The sequence below is a fragment of the Haemorhous mexicanus genome, chromosome 1 (assembly GCF_027477595.1).
Source record: "Haemorhous mexicanus isolate bHaeMex1 chromosome 1, bHaeMex1.pri, whole genome shotgun sequence".
In the NCBI taxonomy this organism is placed as follows: Eukaryota; Metazoa; Chordata; class Aves; order Passeriformes; family Fringillidae; genus Haemorhous; species Haemorhous mexicanus.
The window spans coordinates 4,169,006-4,189,188 of NC_082341.1; the positions used below are offsets into that span (position 1 = coordinate 4,169,006).

Genomic DNA, 20,183 nt, shown 5'->3' on the forward strand with positions numbered 1-20,183 from the left:
AGAGAGGCAAGAATAAATATTATCAATCCCCCTGGGGTGAAATCTGGACCAGTCAGTCTGAGCAGACACTTCTAAGTGAGGAGCTGACTTGAAAAAGAGCTGCTGAGGGATTTGTTCCTAGAAAAACAGCCTTTAGCAAAGACTCACCCATCATCTTTGGACTGTCCTTGGGGCTACTCAAAGACTCAGCTGTGCCAAAGCTGCCTTTGGCATGCTGTGGTCAGTTATGGTTCCTGAGGTCACAAAGGGATGTGTAAAAAACTGGGGAGATTCTCCAGCTGAAAACATGGTCAGGGATCTAAGGGACTCGAGCTGTGATGTGAGGCTGGAGGAGCTGAGCTGCTTTAGTCTGGCAAAGAGGAAGATGAGGAGGGATCTCTTTGGTACCAGGAATGAGCTGAAAGATAATTACAAAGATGATGGAGCCAAATTCTGCTTGGTAATAGCAGATGTTATAAAAAGGGACAATATCCATAAACTGCAGACTGGGAGGTTCCAGCTGGATGTTAAGGAAACAGAAAATGTACCAGGAGATGGTGGAACACTGAAACATGTGACCTAAAAGCTGTGAAACCTCTGACCTTGAGATTATTAAAAATTCAGCCAGGCTGAGCCCTGGCTGAGGTGGGTGAGTATTGATGGTTCTGGTCAGGGCAGGAAATTGGAGCAAACACCTTCAGAGATCCTTCCCAACCAACTTCTCCATGTTTTGAACTCTGCCAGGAGATGTTTGGCAGGACAAGCCCCATGCAGGCAGTTTGTTCATTTGCATGAAAATCTAAGGTCAAACAGAACTAGTGAATCTAGCAGTTCTTTTCTGTTGAAGGAAGAAAGGTGGAAAAAAGTCACCAATATTTTCTTTTGTGAAAGCAGAATGACATTTTGTTCAAAAGTGCCTCTCCCTCTCTGCAGAAGTAATTGCATTGCTGCAGAAACAGCCTTTGAAACAAAATATGTCATTCAATCCAAAATCAAATGGGAGGAAGGAGGAGTTCTAGTAGAAAGAAAATGTTTATCTGGGGAGTTGATTCAATTTTTCCCCCAATAGTTTTCAATTCTCTCAGCAAACTGGAAAATCAGCTGCTTACACAGCTCTCACACACCCACAGACTGGTTTGATCCCTGGTGTTTTCACTCCCTACCTCTGTCAGAATCCTCTGGGTCTCTCATTACTAATGTAGGAGTGCTGTGAGCTGAATAAACCTTTCCAGCCACCTTGTGGGTGCATTCTGGCTCTGCTCTGCCTCCTCATACATGTTTTTTACCAGTCTTACTCTCAAATTCTTCACTTAACAAGGAAAAGTAAAATGTTTTCCTTCAGGAGAGAGGACATGGCTCCATTTTCTCTATCCATTCCTCCAAGAAGATGGGAAAATGAGTGCACCAGAGCTTTTGAGTGTGTGTGAACAGGATGAAACAAAACACAATTATCTGAAGGGCACAGGAGCCACCAGGGATGATGGGGCAGGAGATGAGAGCTTCTGAGGTTCAAGATGACCCCTCAGCAACTCAGCCCCATCCCCTCTGTGTCGTGGTTCTCTCTCCATCTCTTCAAAGCTTCCATTGCCCACAGAAGGAGCAGCAAGTGGGAGATGAAAAGAGACAAATTTGTGTCAGAGACAAATGCACCTCTGCTCCTCCATGGGGGTCAGAGTCACTGGGGCTCTGTCCATGCACTCACCTCAGTGATTTCAGTGGTTTCAGAGACATCAGCCTGCACTTCAGAGTGGGGGATGGAGCTGGTGAGGCTGAACTTGTTTGGGTTTTCCTGAGGTGAGAAGTTGAAGGGGGAATGGAGAGGGAAAAATCTCCCCCTTGAATTTTGACATCCCCTTGCCTGAGTGTGAGTCAGGAGGCCACTTCCATGTACTCTTCCTCCCTTCCAGGTGCCTCCTCCAGCAAATCCCCTTCAAACCAGCTGGTTTGGAAGGCCTAACACAACATTAGGGAGTGCAGTGATGTCTGTAAAGTTAAAAGTAGCTGGATCCTTCAGAAAGAGAAAAAAAAACTGAAGAATTCTGATATTGCAATATATCAAGCTATTCTTTCTCACAATCCTGTTTCATAAGGAACAATGAACTCAAATAAAATGTGGAAGGTTTTGAAATTGTGCTTCATCTAAAGATCCCAGTATGTTTACAAGCTTCTTGGAGCCTGGGAAATAAAAACCTGAACACTCACTTCCAAGTACTGTCTTTAGAGATTCTGCTGTATCAGCTGCAGGAAAATGAAAAGGGACCAAAACTGCCTTTAAGTCAGCCAGAATTCTTCTGGGCACTTCTGTGGAGAAATAGGTATTTATGTATGTGTTTGTTGATATTTTTATTAACTTTCCTTCCTGGTACTAAAGTTTTGCTGAGATGATCTTTTTTCATTTTTAAATTAAAGATCTTAGCAGTTGTGATGTCTCAAGCAGACCAAGATAGGACCACTATTGTTTAGAGTCTCCCATTCATTAACTCAGACTCTCCTCACACAGATCTGAATTTATTTTGGTACCATGGACACATCCATCCATCCATGATTAACTCCTAATTTTTTTTTCTCCTGCAGGTATTCCCTGCCCAATCATCATTGCCTGGGCCATTGGCAAGCTGTATTATGAAAATGAGCAGTAAGTGATGTTAATATTTGTGTTTGTGTGGCTCTCTAAACAAATTAGGAAATGAATACACATCCAAACCATATCCCAGGTCACATATTCCTGCTTCCTCTGGCTGTGCATTTCCTTTTTCCTCAGTTTGAGGAGCTGCTCCTTGCTCAGCCATTCCCAATCCCTTCCTGTCCTCCCTGATTTCTTACATGTGGCATTGGAGAGCTCTTGTTCCCCTAGAAAAATGTCCCTAAAGAGCTGCCAGGTCTGATCAGTTCCTCTGTCCCTAAAGACAGGTTCCCAGGGGGATCTCATCCACTGATTCTCCAGACAGCTGGAAGTTCCTCTTCTAAAATGCAGGGTCCTGACTTTGCTCCTTGCCAGAGCTTTTGTCTGTTTGTCCTGAGCACTGGGGGAGTTGTGCTGCTCCCAGGAGGGCACACCCAGCCAGATGGACACAGGTAGCAAACATGGACTTGCCTGCAGCTTCCTGTGGAAACCCAGGGCACTGGGAATATTTCTCTGTCTGCCCTGGGGTACCCTGACCCCCAGGGCAGCACTGACTCTGACCCTCACTCATGGAGAAAGTTTCCCAGACTCCAGGATAGACTGGAACCCACAAAAGTGTGAAATAGATGATAGAGAGCAGTGCAGGTGTGTCACTGGGTGAGAAATTGAGGGTTTGGGGTTTTTAGGATGTTGTGGATGGAAGCAAGATGGAGGGCACAGGGTGTCATCCTGGGTTTCTTCTTCATGCTTCTTCTTCCTCCTTCTCCATGGGTTTGGGTGGCATTTTGTAGTTGGGCAGACAAGTCTGCACTGGGGGCTCTGTGGGATCAGTTATGGGGTTAAAAGGGAAATAATCCAGGTGTCAGCTCTTCATTGGATAGTTTAGTCTTAAAAGCCCTTGGACAAGAGATTGTGGCCATTTTGTGCCTTCTAATGAAAAGCTGCCAAACTCCCAGTAGTGAGACTGTTTTACTGATAAGAAATAATAAACACCTGAGTCCAAACAAATTACTATCTCAAGTGCCTTCCATCCAAACCCAAAGAAACCAAAAACTGGTACCCCCACACTTACAAGACTGTTTGAGACTGCCCAAAATCCAGGTAAAATGGGTATTTCCTCTTTCTCTGTCTGAATATCCATTTAAGTTGTGTGGAGGTTGAGCTGGGGTTCAGGTTAGGTAGCTCATCATAGTTTAAAAGCTTAAAATAGAACGAATGTTAAGAAAATGCTTCAAGCAAATTTCTGATTTTCTGATCTTTGTATTTAATAGCAATCTTTAATATTAGAGATTTTTAATATCTATTAATATTAATTTAATAGAGATCTTTGCATTTAATAGAGAACATTTGCTGCACAGTGAGGCAACTATAATTTGTACTGTGACAAATATCCTGCCTGGGGTTTACCATTTCTGTAGCAAAATGTGGCAACTCTGGGAAAAAAAAAGTGCTGTTAAATCTCAATTTAAAAAATCACCAACAAATCCTTAAGAGCTTTTGCAGTAATTTCATTGATGGGCATTTGTTAAAGGGAAGAACATTAGTGAGATCTAATTAACTAGTGATAAAACCAGTGGTGGGTTTGGTTATATGAAGAACTCTCAGAGAACCCTGAAGAATATTAAGTAGTGCTATTCAGCAGAAATGTGTTTTAGATCTCTGAGTCTTACCACAACTGTCTTCCTGAATTGTCCTCTTCAATTTTTAAGTGCTGTTTATCTTTCCAGAGGTAAAAAAAAAGAATAAAAAGTGGTTAAGTGGCTTTTATTTCACACAGATGTACCAAATAATTGTCAGTGATTTGGTTTCCTATTTTGCTTTCAAATAAATTATTTTATTGCAGGAACAATGGCTTGTGTTGGATTTAAAGTAAGAGTTCAGATGATTGGCAGAACAGTTTGCGATATCTTAGCTAAAAGTCCTACTTGGAACAGTTAAGACTCTAAATATGAAATATTGCTAATCAATTGCAGACATTTATAATGTTTCTAGCAAATAACTGTCTCCTCTCGGCATTACTCACTCAAATTAATTAGAAATATTTAGATTACAGTGTAACAGATCTGCTTTATAACCTTATGAGATGAACACAAACCTAAAAAAGCTGTTGGATTTTTTTTTTTCTCCACCACCTACAAAAGGAGCCTTGGAGCAGCAGCACCCCTGGAGACTCCTGTGTTGCTGAGTCCATCCTTGGCCACAACCTTGTTTCCTCACTGTGGAAATAAATCCACATTAATTCTTCACTCAGCACAACCTTGGTCTAATACTGGACTTCAGATAATAAATTTCAGCATTTTGGTCTTCAAACTAAGCAATATTTAAATTCCAGAGAGCAACAAGAGCAGCCTTTGCCCTGGAACCTCATTTGTGCTCTACCAGCTCAGTTCCAAATTCTTTGCTGACTTTTTCTGCCACATGCCTCAGTCTGCTTCATATTAGTCCCACTGCTAGGGCAGCCTGCTTCCCAAGAACTCTTTGCTTCTCTTAGTTCTCTGAGTTTCAGGCAATAAAAAATAGTTCTCCCAAAATACCCTTCAAAATCTGCTCTCGAATGCAGATCTTGCAAGTTCTGGAGAAATTTGTTTCCTGCCCTTGGCATATCTTGTAATTTTTTTTTTTTTTTTCATGTCTTTCCAACTACATTAAAAAAAAATAAAATTCAAAACCACAGTTTCATTCATTTAAGGCTGCCCTGGGGATTCTTCTTGGATGATAACTTGGCTGGAGGAAGTACCTTATTCCAAGGGTTGCTCTCATGCCTGAATTTTGGAGGATGGGTTGCAAAATTATCAATTCACGCTCAGTGCACCAGGGAATAGCAGGCATCTTTGACATTTCTAAAACATTCAAAGCTCCCTCATTCATTTGGAACTTAAAGGATGTGGGAATTGAGACAAGAAAAGGCAAATAATTGTGAGGTACTGAACTGTTCTGATTCCAGCTGTGTACCTCAGCACTCCTGTCCAGTCAGAGCATCTTGCAATGGGCAAGCAGCTCCTCCTGTTTTAGCAAACACCCCATTTTGGAGAGGGGCTTTGAGGGTGTGGTGTGATCCACAAGGATCCCATCTGAGGCAGAGCTTTCCTGATCCCAGTTCATTTCCCCTGGTCTCGTGAGGTCGTGTCTTACCTCCTCAACCTCTTTGAGGCAACCCATTACATCTTGCTGCTTGTAAAAGTGCAAATGTGGCTCTGTGGTCTCCATGGCTCAGGAATTACCCTTGTTTCCATGGTTCCAGTGGCACTAAATTATCTGTTTCACAAAGAAAGCATGAGGAAGGCACAACTTTTGCTGTATAGATTTGTTATGGGGTATCCATGACAGGGAAGAAAACTCTCAGACCCTTGAACTCCAAAATCTACTTCCTAAGGGATCTGGAGCTCCAATGATCTCAACCTTAAGGAATTGTGAATGCAAAGCTGTCTTAGCTTGATGGAATCCTGGATGCAGACCCTGTGGCTGTATCTGTGAAACTGAATTAGCTGGGCCTGGATTAATTCCTAGGGCTCTACTTCCAAGTAACATGCAGTAATTCACATCCCTATCATTAAATTTTCTTGGCCTCCAAAATCAGGGGAGCTGCAGTTTGTGGACTACTGGGAATGTCCTCTGGCTCCTGCTAGCTCCAGATTTGTTCCCAGGAATAGTTTTGGCCTTGGTTAGTTTTTGGCCTGGACCAAAACTACCCCAAGGAAAAGGGAATGGTGTGAGTTTAGACCTGAGCCCAGTCTCTCATTCATGTACCACCATAAACAGAGCAGATTTATTATTCTCAGGGAAGAGGATGAAGTGAGTGTCAGTGTGGGTCACTGTGAAATCATGGGGTTCTTTTGTTGTGTAACACATCAGGGAGAAAAACACTTGGAATTAGTGGAAGTCAGGCCAGTGCTGGGTCACATGTGACACATCCAGGCTCTCCTCTGCTCTGGGGCCACTCAGCTCACCTGTGAATTCTCTTCACCTGAGTCCATTGCCCAGCCTGTTTTGGGTTGTCCCAGACAATTTGGAAAGGAATGTTGGAGCAGGAATTTGGTGGCTTCAGATGATGGCTCTGCTCTGTCTGCTGGCTTTGGTGGCCATGGAATCATTAGGGCTGGAAAAGGCCACTCACCAACACTGCCAGGTCCTCCACTAAACCCTGTCCCCAAGTGCCACATCTAAATGGGTTTTGAGCACTTCCAGAGTCCCCAGTGATCCCCAGATTCGTTCAAAGCCAATGGGATGACTCCTTATCCAGTCAGTGTTTCATTTAGACAGCATTTCCATGCAACTGGAGACATTGCTTTAATTAACAGTCCTTACTTGGTGAATGTGTCTCTGGGCACTGCAATGCATAACAGGGTTTTTTTCTCTTACACAAAATACTTCTTTAATCCCTTTCTCAGACATTTCCTTCATCCTTCTTCCATCAGGTTCTCATATTTCTTATAAATATTGACATAGGCAATGGCCAAAACCATAGAGAGAACGTGAATGTTCTAATGGAAGGGGAAAGTGGGGCTCAAATCTGTGTCCAACAGCAGGTGATGTGCAGCAGAAAATTCCATTACTTGCTGATTATTTACATATAATCAGTGCAGTGAGCAAAGGAACACCTCTCTATAGTGTCCTTCATATTGCAGTCTAAAAGAAGTGAATTTACCTTTACAAATTGCTTTCTTATTTGTTTTTTTTTTTTTACAGGTGCTGGTTTGGAAAAGAGCCAGGGAAATATATTGACTACATCTACCAAGGGCCCGTGATTCTTGTTCTCCTGGTAAGTGTTTATGTGGGTGGAAGGACACTGCCATCTCCCACTGAGAGAAGATTTGATCTGTCATGTTCCACATCTGCTTTTATGGAAAATAAGACACAAACAAGGCCAAAGATTTTCAGATGTTCTCTGAAGTGGCCACAGCAGATAACACTGCAAGAATTGAAGTGATTTGGTTTTGGCTGTTCCTTTGGGTTTGGGCAGTTCTTTCCTCCTCCCTCTGCAGTGCTGTTTGCCTTTGTACAAAGTTTTGAGAGGTAGAAAGGAAAAATGTTCAAAGCCAGGGGTGCATTACAATATCTGCTCATCCACCTGGGGCTCATGACAACTACAGCAATTCTGTCACACACATTATTTAGAAAAACGTAATAATCATGGTCAGGAACTGCATCTTGCACAATCAGCTCCATTTTCTCCATCACCAGTACTGCTGTGTGTTTGTTTCCAGATTTCCTGTTGTGAAGTTTCCTTCCCTGTGCTACCCACACTTACCAGGCTGTTTATCTGTTTACCCAACACTCCTTCTCTTGTGCCAACCAAAAGTAGGCAGAGGGAGAAGGAAGCTCATTCATAACCCTTTTTGAGCCTTCAGCTGAAGCACAGTGGTGCTTCCCCAGAAAAAAAACCAAACCTGAATGTGGATGGAAAGTATTAGTTAGCTGTTAGTAAGGACAAAGCTGAAAAAAAGGATTCTGCTCTTACGGGCAGATGAACCAACAGTGAATTCCCAGGGCTCAGTGGGTTCCCCCTCTTAGGGAACCAAGGTGTCTTGGTTTGAAAGGACAGGTGACTGCTAAGGAAGGCAGGAGCCTCCCCTGAAATAGAAAATGTAAACCCCCTCCCTCTGAATTATTATAATTTTGAAATTAAAAGGCTCTCGGGCAAAAATATGGGAGCAAGAATAACAGTTCTTTATTAGGAAAACTAAAAATACAAATGCAATAGTGCAAAAAAGAAAATAAACCACTGTCAGAGTCAGACCATGCCCTGCCCCCCTGTGTGTCAGGGTGGTGGCACAGTCCCATCCCAGGGGGGCTCAGGGTGGTGGCACAGTCCCATCCCAGGGGGGCTCAGGCTGGTGGCACAGTCCCATCCCAGGGGGGCTCAGGCTGGTGGCACAGTCCCATCCCAGGGGGGCTCAGGGTGGTGGCACAGTCCCATTCCAGGGGGGCTCAGCCCTCCTGCAGTGCCAGCTGTGCTTCTGCTGGAGCAGGGATCCTGCACAAGGGGGGAGTTTTCCTCTGCAGCTCCAGGGCTGCTGGAGATGGGCCTGCTCTCCCTCTGGGAATGCAGGGCAGGAGAAAGCTGCTCCTCTGGGAATGCAGTGGGCAAAGGCTGCTGGGCTGTTCCCAGGGCAGATTGGATCCAGGTAGGAATGCTTGGCTCCTCCCCTGGGCGGAGCATCTCCCTATGGGATGGTGGAATTTGATCAGCCCTGCAGGGACACTCCCTGGCCATGGACAGATACCATAGAGTCATGAAATGGCTTTTTTCTCCCCAGAACAGTGCTGTAAATATTTAAAGACCCCAGGGAGATCCAGAAGATGGAGGTATGGTTGGGAGCTGCCATTTTCTATAGGGATCATTATATCTGCCTCTAATTTGGAACAGCCTTGAGACCCCTCTAAACTGGGCCAGTGACTGAAGAGCCCAGAGCTGACACTGAACTGAACCTTCCTACCTTGGCCTGCCTGCACTTGAGCCCTAATTAAAACACTAATGAGGTAACAGCAGTAATTGCACTGTGGGGTGGAAAGGAGCTGCTACAATTTAAGGGCAAGCCCTTCCTCCCCTCACTTTAGGGTTATTCCCCTCAGAGAGCACTGCTGGGGGAGCACTGTTTCCCTCTGCAAACAAAATCTAAATCTGAAAGCTCCTGTTACAGCACACTCCTGATTCCCAAAATCTGCTCCCCCACTTTTTTTTATTTTTTATTTGAACTTCCAGTTCATTTTTGGAGTGTTTCTAATTAAAACCCACAACCCCACGGTGTCTTAAAGCCACTTGACATGCTCACTTGTTTGATCCTTATGTGAATAAATTAAAACTGGAGATAATGACTGAAGCATCACTTGCTGTTATTTGAGTCAGTGACCCTTTCAAGGGTGCTGTGACAAGTGCTGGATGAAGAGCACTGAAATTTGACATGTGCCATGGACCCAGTCAGACATCACTGCCCTCAGTGGGATTATGTCTCTGCCTTAGCACAAGTGCTGCCTTCCTCTTCCCTCCAGTGAACAGTGGCCACCACAAGTGGAAAACCCAGGGATTTCAAAAAGAGGACAGCTCTGTGACATCTTCCAGTCACTGCTCACGAGCTGGAGTTGAGCTAAAGAGAAACTGAAGTGGAGCTGCAGCTGTGTTCTGTGAAAGAACAAACAGGGCAGGGCACAGGCCTGATGGGACAAGGGGGAATGGCTTGGAGAAGATGGAGAGGAGATTGAGATGGGATATTAGGAAGAAATTCTCTCCTGTGAGGGTGGGGAGGCCCTGGCACAGGGTGCCCAGAGCAGCTGTGGCTGCCCCTGGATCTCTGGAAGTGCCCAAGGCCAGGCTGGATGGGGCTTGGATCACCCTGGGATGGTGGAAGGTGTCCCTGCCATGGCAGGGGTGGAACTGGATGGGCTTTAAGGTCCTTTCCAACCCAAACCATTCTGTGGCAACTCTCTGAGACAGCTATCCCGGGCCTCTGCTGGAAAAATAAAGGGACACAAATGTTACAAGAAGAAATTAGTGTTATTTCCAAAAGAGGACTAACACTAAAAGCTGGAATTCTAAACACTCCATGAAATTACAGATCCTGTGCACCTGGGGCAGTTAAAATTGCCTTCACCCACCTGAGTGAAGAGCCAAGAGCTCCTTGTCCAGCTCAGGTGAGCTTTGGTTACCCCTTGGACACATCTTGGTGTACTCCAGAAGCATCATTGCACCAACCACTGGAGTGCTGAATATTCTTAGAGGGATAAAACTTGCTTCTAAAGATGCAATTCTGTTGAAATATTATTTTTAAAGATTTTTTTTCCTGTCAACAATTATTTCCACTGGTTTTGATTTCTCATTTTCTCACCTCTGTGCATTGAGCTGTTGCAGCACAGGATGGTGTGACACAAGGAACAGGTCATGCAGGAGCTCTAAGCCTCACTGGGAAATAAAGATTGGCCCCAAAAAGGCCTTTGATCATGGCAGAAGCCCTAAAGTCCATTTCTAGATCACAATATTGTGTTGTGTCTTGGGTACAAAACCTTGAATGAGGCAGTGGAGTTGTTGGATGGATGGATGGATGGATTGATTGATTGATTGATTGATTGATTGATTTTCTACTTGTCTGTGTAGAAGGAGCTCAGAGATTGATTTGAGCTGAAAACAGGGTAACTATTTTAGAGAAAATTGCAGGAAAAAAAGGACACTGAATATAAGTGCTGATTCTGTATATTGGGCAAGAAACCTGTATTTTTATTGACAAAACATCTGAGGGACAAAATTTAGGTAATGATCTTTTTTGTTGTTGTTCTTTCATTCCTGAATGGATTTTGTCTTTTACGTATCCCACCAGAGAATTAATAATTGAGCACACTGGATGCTTTGAAATTTAACTTCTCATAGCACTGGAAAGACACACTCTATTAGATATTTTCTCTTCAGTTGAGCACATTGGGGTTTTTAATTCTTTTCTCACAGTCACATAACCGAGTTTTAATCACCAAAGCTAAAGAAGAGGCAGAGGGTTGGGAAAAAAGCCAGGGAAGTGAATTCCTTAATAAAATCAGTGAATCCTCCTGATTTTATTAAGGAAAACACATTTCTTGTGTTCACTTTGAGATGGAAAACTGCCAAAGAACTGGTGAACCTTGAAAACAGAGCAGGGTCAGAGGAGAAGTCTCAGAGAAGAGGCACCAGAGAACCAGAGGCAGTTATCTGAGCTGTTTTTTCCCCTCAGTGACTTCTGCTGTGAGCTCACCCCAGCTATGAACTGCTCTGCAATATTTCTCAGAGTTAAGACTGTATAAATCTGTAATTTTTCAAGCAGGCAGATCAATTTTTTCCCCCCAAAACCTTTCATTCAACTTTAATAGATTTTTTTTTTTTTCCCACTTGTGCTTGAGAATTTGAAGAGTTTTGCAGCCTCTGGGGTTTTTTGTGTCTGGTTGAAAATAATTCAGTACAGTGAATTCACCAGTTAGCTGCTGCAGTGAGTGGGTGTATGAGGTGGGGGAGGCCCTGGATTCACTTCTGCCTCTGCCTTCAGCATTTATTTAATTTTGAATAAGTTAGATCGCTGCTCAAAGCTCAGTTTCCCCAGCTATAAAGCCACTTTAATGATTATCTATTTTTAAATTATCTATTTAAAAATTATCCTCCCTTGCTTTGAGATTCCTGGATGACAAGTAGAGGAGTTAAGGGTCCTTATTTCAGTGTGAGATTTTGCTCTGCAGAGAAAACCACAGATAGCCAAGAGGTCTCTATGATGTGCTGCTCATTAAAGATGCAGCATTTTTGTGGTTGCAAGCTCAAACCTAACCCCAGTAATCAAGGTGTGACCACACAAATGGATTTTTACATCTGCATCCCCTTGCCTGAGTTTTTCTTTCTCAGTAATTCCAGGTGGGTTTTTTAGTTTCCTTTCTTCTGCTGGGAACTGAGATGAGATTTTCAGGGAGCCAGTGAGTGTAATTCCAACATTTATTTTGTGAATGAAAACTCCCAAAGCTCTTAACTCTCCCTGTAAAGCTGAGATTGTTTTGTGTCCCCCGTGGTGTTACCTTCCCATCAGGTGACTTCTTGTGCCAGGTTATTGCCTGATCACTCAGTCCCTGCACAGCTCTTTGCAATCAGTCTTGATTTTTGCTGCTCTGAGCAGTTTGATGCCACTAAAAATCTGCCAGGCTGTTCTTCAATCCCTTTTACAGATCCCTGAGATTGGTGTGAAACAGCACAGATCTGCTGCTAGCCTCTTTCCACTGAGAAATCAGAATAATATATGTGTATATATACATATATATATATGTATTCCTGCCCTTTTCCCTTGTGTTCTCTTCCCTTCAAGCCTGCAACAGCCAAATTTCTCTGGGAACCTCTGGAGTGTGGAATTTGAATTCCTTTCAGAGGATTGTCCTTTCAGAGTTTGGAATTTGAATTCCTTTCAGAGGATTGTCCACTGGATCTCCCTTGTTGTCTAATTGACTTTTTCAGAGGACTTCACAAACCACATCACTCTTCCTTCACACCTTGTTTCTCTTCTTTACAAAGATTTTTGTCCAGACCAGCTTCAGCTTATGGGAAATATCAGTACCTCATTGTAGCAGCCACTGGCTGATGCTCTGGAAGGCCTTGACAGGAAAAAAAAATCAGAAAATACCTGAGTTAGTTCAGTTTTTCAAAGCCAAGGCTGTGGAAAGACAGGGTGTTTTAAAGTTTGTCACATCAGAGAGTGGAGGTGCTTACGCTTATGAACAAAATCAGCTGATTTATTGACAAAAAGGAATTTTTCATAAGTGAGAGTTATCCTTCCACCATCCCAGGCTGCTCCAAGCCCTGTCCAGCCTGGCCTTGGGCACTTCCAGGGATCCAGGAGCAGCCACAGCTTCTCTGGGCACCCTGTGCCAGGTTCCCATCCTCCCAGGGAACAATTTCCTCCTAATATCCCATCTAAACCAACTCTGTTTTGGTTTGAAGCAGCCCTTCCCCCTTGCCCTGTCACTGCCTTCACTTATTTTGATCTGTCCTGCTCCATTTCACCACATTGCTGAAGTTCTTCTGTTCTTCTAAAGAAATCAGAGTTTTCTCACTCACTATTTTATGTAAAGAAGTATCTCCCCTGTGTATGTAGCTGTATGCATTTCATTTATGGGTTGTTTTGCTGAAAAGCATTCCCTAGTCCTGTGTAAGCATCCTCCTTGCTGATACAATTGCTTCTCTGAATATTTTCTTGGTTTCTACTGACTCTCTTCACACTTCTGTTTTTCCACTTCTGCATTGCTCTGTTCAGAGACTGAGATATTATTATTATTATTATTATTATTATTATTATTATTATTATTATTATTGATATATTTTTTCATTTCCCCTTCTCCTTCCTATCTGAATGGCTTATGTTTTTTCTCCAACACTGATCAAATTAGTTTTCCTATTGGTTTTTTTAAATCTCTTTTTCTGTAAAGATGAGCAGTGCCTCCACTGCTGCAGCTTCACAGTTCATGACCTGTTGACATCCCTGAGTTCTTCTTGCAGGACTTTTAACATAATTTCTGCTGTTTTGCATGCATGTACTAGCTGCACAGAGCACAAAGATAATGTGCTGGTTTGATTACAGTCCATCCAGAATTTATCTCCAATTTTGCCACCATTGCTATTATTGACTTTTTGCTATTCATATTTTGTAGCTGTGGAGTCAATAAGTGCCCAGCAAGGTGTCCAGTACCACAAACACTCTACAAATTTTCTGAAATTTCTACTTCTGTTCATTCTTCTTAATCACATAAGGATTTCTTAATCAAATAAGGATTTCAGGAATCCTTACTCCTGATTGTACATAAAAGTGTTTTCCAGCCCTTTGCCCAAAGGACTCATTGTGGTGCCTGTGACCTTTGAAAAAGAAAGTTTCATGATAAAAAGCTCTATCTGAGGATCAGGTCAGGCCAGCATGGTAGAACAATTAAAACAAAGCATTAATTTACTGGCAGAGTGCTCATCTGAGGTCAGGGTGGCAGCATCCAGAGCTCTCACTCTAAGGACTGCTCTGATCCCAATTTGGGTTACTTAACCCTGAAGTGATTTTACAGCACTGCATAAAAAATATGAAATCTAAATAGAATAATTTTTATGGTTCCTGGGAGTGAGGAGGAACAAACATTCTAGGAAGCAGAGGAGCACAGGCTTTCTGTGAAGCGTGAAATACAAAACCCAGCAGAAAATGAGCACAATAAAAGGCAGTTGTCCATTAAATTCTCAAAAGAAAGAGCAGAGCTTAATGACCTCCCTTTTAAACTCCTGGGCTGGGGAAAACTGCAGAGAAGCCCCCAGAGTCAGCATTGCCTGTTTTGTGCACTTTGGCTATTTCATCTTGATAAGGGAGATAAATTTCCTCTCAAGTGCAATTTGCTTTTTAGGAGAAAAAAATTTTACCACCAAAATCATTTACTGAAAAGTTTCTTTTGCTTCAGAAGAGTTTCTGGGCTCGTGTTTTCAGGTTATGGTAGAACAGTGCCAAAACAGATGGCTCAAATACTTTCTGGATCACTGGCTTGTAACTCCATTTTGGGGGTCTGAATTTTCATCCCAATTTAGAAATGGAAAGACTAAACTTCTGGCAAGAAATGAAAACTTTTTTTTTCCCCATCTGTACTTGGAGAGGGTCTTATTCCAGCAATAATGATATTCTTAGCATGGCATAAATAAAGGAGAAGAAAAAATAAGCCATTTTATTCTATCTTCAAGACTTTGCCTTTGGATTCATTTTATCTACCAGTAAATGTCAAGGTAAAAATCTTTAGTTATGTTTTCCATTAGGAAGCAGAAAACATGGATAAACAGAAATGAATGAAAATAGAAAATGAGCCTAAAGAAAAATAAAAAGGATGCACTGCCTTTCATCATTACCTCTCTTAAATGACCTTTTCCTGGGTCTCCTTTGATGGAACTGATGTGTGGGTTTTGTTAGAGCTGCCAAGCCCTGAGGAATTAATCTGTTGACACAGAGCTTCCATAATAACAAAGAAGTCCTTGACAAATAATTGTGTGCTTTGGTTAATACAGCACTTAGGCTCTTTCCTAGGAAAACTCACTTTGCAGTGGAGTGAGATCCTTCTCCTTGTGAGACACCGTGATCTAGCTGAGGAACAAAGAGCACAGCCTTCATCTGCTCTGCTGTAAATCAGGCTCAGTCTGGTAGCCACTAGCACTGGATGGATTCTCTCCGGCTGAGAAGACAGCTCCATTTTCATCTCCAAGCCTTTAGCTCTTGCAGGCTGTGTGCAGCAGCCTGTTCCCTGCTTGAGCATGTCCCCTCTCCTGAGCAAACTGCCCCCATCATCCCCACGAGCTTGGTCTCAGGCCCAGCAAGAACAAACAGACAATTAAAACCCCATCTGATTATGCACTGAAAATTGATCTTCAGATCCATTCAGAAATAGTTAAAATAGTTTCTTCAGACCTCTCTGAGTGCTGCTAAAAGACCCTACTGAGCCAGTTTATTTTTGAAATAGAGTTCAGAGTGCTTTTGTGAAAAGGCATCAGAGTGAGGTGTTGTTTTTTTGGTTTTTTGAAGAAATTATTAAAAGTGAACACACTGAAATGTTCTTCAAGAAGGAAAAACCAAAAATAAGTATTTTGCTGTGACCACATTTTCATCTTTTCCCTTGGATTTTTTGCTTGCTAAGATCTGCATTGTAGGGATGACCCTATCCAAGTCTTAGAGAACTCTCAGAGAAAACTTAATAGAGACAAAATGTTGGTGCCTCCAAACATTTTTAAGCTCCCATGGACTGCAGTGTCAGAGAACCTCATTGACACAGCCCCATTCACTCTGTTGAAGCTCACCTGAAGATCTGTGGAAGATTTGTGTGGGCAAATGGTTCAAGTCCAAGCCCTATTAGTCCAAAACCACTCATTTAAAATAGGTCAAATGAACCACTGTTGAAAAGTTTCCATTCCTTTGCAGTGAATATAAACAGATCTTGGGATAACCAACTGCTTAATCTGACAAGAAATGATGCCAGCCCAACTCAGTTCTTTATGCTCTTGCTCTCCTAATCCTCACTCTGGGATGGAATTGATTTATAGCCAAGGCCAAGTCACTTGGCTTTTCTCTCTTAGCCACAAAATCCAGAATGGGGAAGAATCAGTTATTCCTTTTCCTGGAGAAACTGTGGGATGAATCCAGCAGCAGGAGCTGTGTGTGGAACAGGGCTGCACCCATGTCCTGTCCTGCTGCAGCAACAGCTGGCCAGAGAAACCTAGGAGAAAATGGAAAACCAAGCCTTGGAGGAGCTTCACACGTTCTAAAGGAGGTTCTAAAGGCAGAAGGAGCTGTGAATTATTTTTCTAAGCTCCCTTTATGCACTGAAAAGGCCTGAGGATTCTCCTGACTCAGTGGTCCCCTGCATCCAAGCCATCACCTCTTGGGCACACACACAAGACCCATTTTTCCAGCACCTTCCCTCCATCTCAGGATGCTCTCCTTCCACCTGTCCCATTCACCAGCCTTTAAAAAAAAATAATTCTCTGGTTTGCAGGTAAAGGCAGACTGGTAAAAGACTACAGCAATGATGGAAGGAGCAGAGTCAAAGTCACTCTGAAGTTCAGACTGAGGTTCCTCAGGAGGAGGATTCAGTTTGAGTGGCCTTTGCTGTTACCTTCTCCTAGAGAATGGACTTAGAAATCATGTCCTGGCAGGGTTGCTTAGGCACCTGGGCAGTTTTTTAAGTCAGCACTGAGGAGTCTGCCTTCCTGGAGCTCCTGGAGAGAGGTGAGGTCTCTGACCAGCTTTGTGTCACATGTGCCAGTGCCACTCACAGACTTCAGGGACTCAGGGGTGCCTCAGGTGCTGCTCTGCTCTGGGTTTGGGCAGCTGAACTGGGAGAATTAAACCAGACTTTGATAGAATGAGAGTGTTTCTGGTGAAAGAACTCCCAGAATTTTCAGCTAGCAATTCTTCTGGACTGATGAGTCACGCCTCTGCAAATGAATTTCACAAAAGGCCAGAGTCCCTCATTTTCTAATGCAGGCTGTGGCAATTTGAATTTCCAGTTCAGATGGCAGGATGCTGTCACATTGAAGCAGGACTCATGAAACTTGAAATGCCTTCCTCAGCCCAGTTCATCACTATAGTGATCAGTCCCACTGATATTTGGAATTTGCTCTTACCTTGGAGTCTGTAATTCAGTCTGGCACTTTTCATTACAATCACAAAACATTTTGGATTGGTGCCTTTTTTGCATCCTTGGTAGAAATAACCCAAGCATGGCTCTGAGCTGATGGAGAACCTCAAGATTCAGCAGCAGAATTGCAGAGAGGGTGGGTGAAGGTCTCCTCCATTCACCTCCTGCTGGGCAGAGTCTGCCTGAACACCTCTCTTTGTGTTACTGAAGGGCAGTCACCAGTGTGAGGAGTTTAAGATCCAACTCAAACCACAGATAAGGAGCTGCTTTTGTCTCTGATAAATAAAGCATGAACCAGTATCAAGCTCTTAATATGACAAAAAACAAATCTGAGAAGAACAAACACACCGGCTGCAGTGCTTTGTTTACTTCTTGTACTCCCCAGGGCCCTGCTCTGCTGAGGAATTAATTTCCAAAAACGCCGTGTTAACTCCTAGAACAGCATTTCTGTATCTCACATAGGGTGTTTACACCATTCCCAGTGCTGCCAGTCTCCCAGAGTCTGCTCAGGTGTTTTATTGCTCCATTTGTTCTGAGCCATGGAGCAGGAGCCACAGGGAATGCTGTGATGGAGGCCAAGATATGTAAACATTGAAATACACCCCATAGCACGGGGGAAAATGAGCATATTTTGAGAACACCTTTCAGTTGGAAGCTCTGCTGAGGTGTTTGTAAATATTCAGATGTCAATCACAGAATTGTTCCATTCAGGGGCTGAAAAATGCCAGGAGCCCCTGGGATTGTGTGTGAGGTAAATATTTTCTCCCAAGCTGTGCTGGGACCTCAGCAGTTGTGTAGTTCTGACAACTTTGGGACAGACCCATTTCTTGTAAGCTGCCCTGCTTTATGCTCTGAAAGCAGCTCCAAACTTGCCCCTGAGAGCCAAATCCTTCCACTGATCACAGCCTAAAAATGAATCTTCTTTTCAGTTTGTTGGGGTTTTTTAATCTCCTGTTTGCACTGTGCAAGAAAGTTGCCCGCAGATGCTGCAACAGTAATTAGAGCAAATACCAAATCTCAGTGGTGAGGCTGCAGCACAAATAACAATTAGCCAGCTCAGCAGATTGAAAAGGGAAGTGGCAAATCCATCAATCCCACCTTTAGTTCCTCATTGCACCCAGAAAAGGAGAAAAGGCAGTAAAAATAAGCTCCTTTTTTGGGTAATAATGAGGTACTCCATTTTCACTGCTGTTTTGGAAGCATTAAGAGCTGCTGGATGTTTGCTGTGCAATCTGGTATTTCTAGTAAACTTCTGAGTCTGTTGCAATCAGTGGTAAAGCCAAAAGGCTGTTTTCAGTCAGACTGAAACTATAAAATGTGCTTTTTAAGGTGAATCACATCCTGTAAGCCATTCTTTTACTGACTGGTTGCATTTTTTTCCCTCTCTCTCCCTTCTTTTCCAGATCAATTTTGTATTTCTATTTAACATAGTTAGGATTTTAATGACAAAGCTGAGAGCTTCAACCACTTCAGAAACAATCCAGTACAGGTAAGCCAGCTTGTGATTTCTGCTGCTAACAAAGCTCTGCCTTGATTGTCCTGTCCTTGTCCCATCTTTGTCTTTCCAGGTGCCACTGTTGGTGGAGCTCATAAATTAGGCCCACAGGATTTATCTGTGCAGGCTCTCCAGAAAAGCCTGCCTGCATTTTTTCTGTTCACTCCATTTCACTTCAGGCCCCAACACACACAGAATCCCCTCCTTTCCATGAAATCTGAGGGATTTGGTCTCATGTGAGGACAGGTTTCTCCATTTCTGTATGTACCCAAGTGTTCATGGAGTAAGTGCTGCAGCCAGCTCTGGGCTCCCCAGCACAGGAAGGACCTGGAGCTGCTGGAGCCAGTCCAGAGGAGGCACAAGGATCATCCCAGGGATGGAGCAGTGAGGAGAGGATGGTTGGGATTGCTCAGCCTGGAAAAGGCTCTGGGGTGACAGAATTTTGGCCTGAAGGGAGCCTGCAAGAGGGTGGAGAGAGACCATTGACAAGGGTCTGGAGTGACAGGACACAGGGAATGGCTTCAAACTGATAGAGAGCAGGTTTGGATGGATGTTGGGAAGAAATTCTCTCCTGTGAGGGTGGGAATCTGGCACAGGCTGCCCAGAGAAGCTGTGGCTGCCCCTGGATCCCTGGAAGTGTCCAAGGCCAGGCTGGACAGGGCTTGGATCACCCTGGGATGGTGGAAGGTGTCCCTGCCATGGCAGGGGGTGGCACTGGATGATCCTTTAACCTTCCAGCCCAAACCATCCTGGGATTCTGTGACTGATGTGTGCATACAGGTATTTAATGCTCCATTTCAAATGTAGGGGAGGGGAATGAGGGCTGATTGTGCCCCTTCCTTTCAGCTGGTGCCAGAATTAGTGTAACCACTCAGTGGCTTGCATCACAGAACTGATCCTCAGCTAATCAATGCCTTCATTTGGGTTTGGCTTCTCAGGGAAATCAGTTCCCATACCCAGCAGAGCCCCACAAGCACTGGGATGGCAGGAAGGAAAAGCCAGGAGGGAAGGTGCCTTGGCCCCTTCAGACTCCAGTGTGGGCTTAGATCAGCCTTAAGAGCCTAAAAGCAAATTCTCAGACACCAGGAGATGCTGAGTGCCCTCCTCTTGTCATCTGCAGTATCTTGGGAGGTATTTGGGGGACTTGGGGACTAACAGGTCCTTGCAGTAGGAAATGGCACAGGTTTTGTGGAGTGAGATCAGTCACTCCAACTCATTTCTGGATGAAATCTCAGCATCTCAAGCTGAGTTGCATCTTGATGTCCTCAAATCAGGCTGCACTTTGGAGGCAGTTTTGCTGCAGTATTGGGCTTTGTTGTTTTGCCTGATTCCTTCCTTTTGCTCCTGTCAGGGTTTTGTTAGTGGAGTTCATGCAGTGGTCTGAAGTTCAGACCCTTCTCTGCACATTTCCTGAGAAATGAAGGGAAAAACACCCCTTTTTCTTGCTCAAACCTC

General features: G+C 43.7%; 1 protein-coding gene across 2 annotated transcripts in view; it reads left to right on the forward strand.

Moving 5' to 3' along the window:
• CRHR2 (corticotropin releasing hormone receptor 2) overlaps positions 1–20,183 on the forward strand; it is a 147,205-nt gene that overhangs the window by 104,636 nt on the left and 22,386 nt on the right. For both annotated transcript variants that reach the window (XM_059838718.1, XM_059838728.1), the window contains 3 exons: positions 2,554–2,614; positions 7,289–7,361; positions 18,637–18,722. In XM_059838718.1, coding sequence (XP_059694701.1) covers positions 2,554–2,614; positions 7,289–7,361; positions 18,637–18,722 — 220 coding nt within the window. The remainder of the gene's footprint in view (positions 1–2,553; positions 2,615–7,288; positions 7,362–18,636; positions 18,723–20,183) is intronic.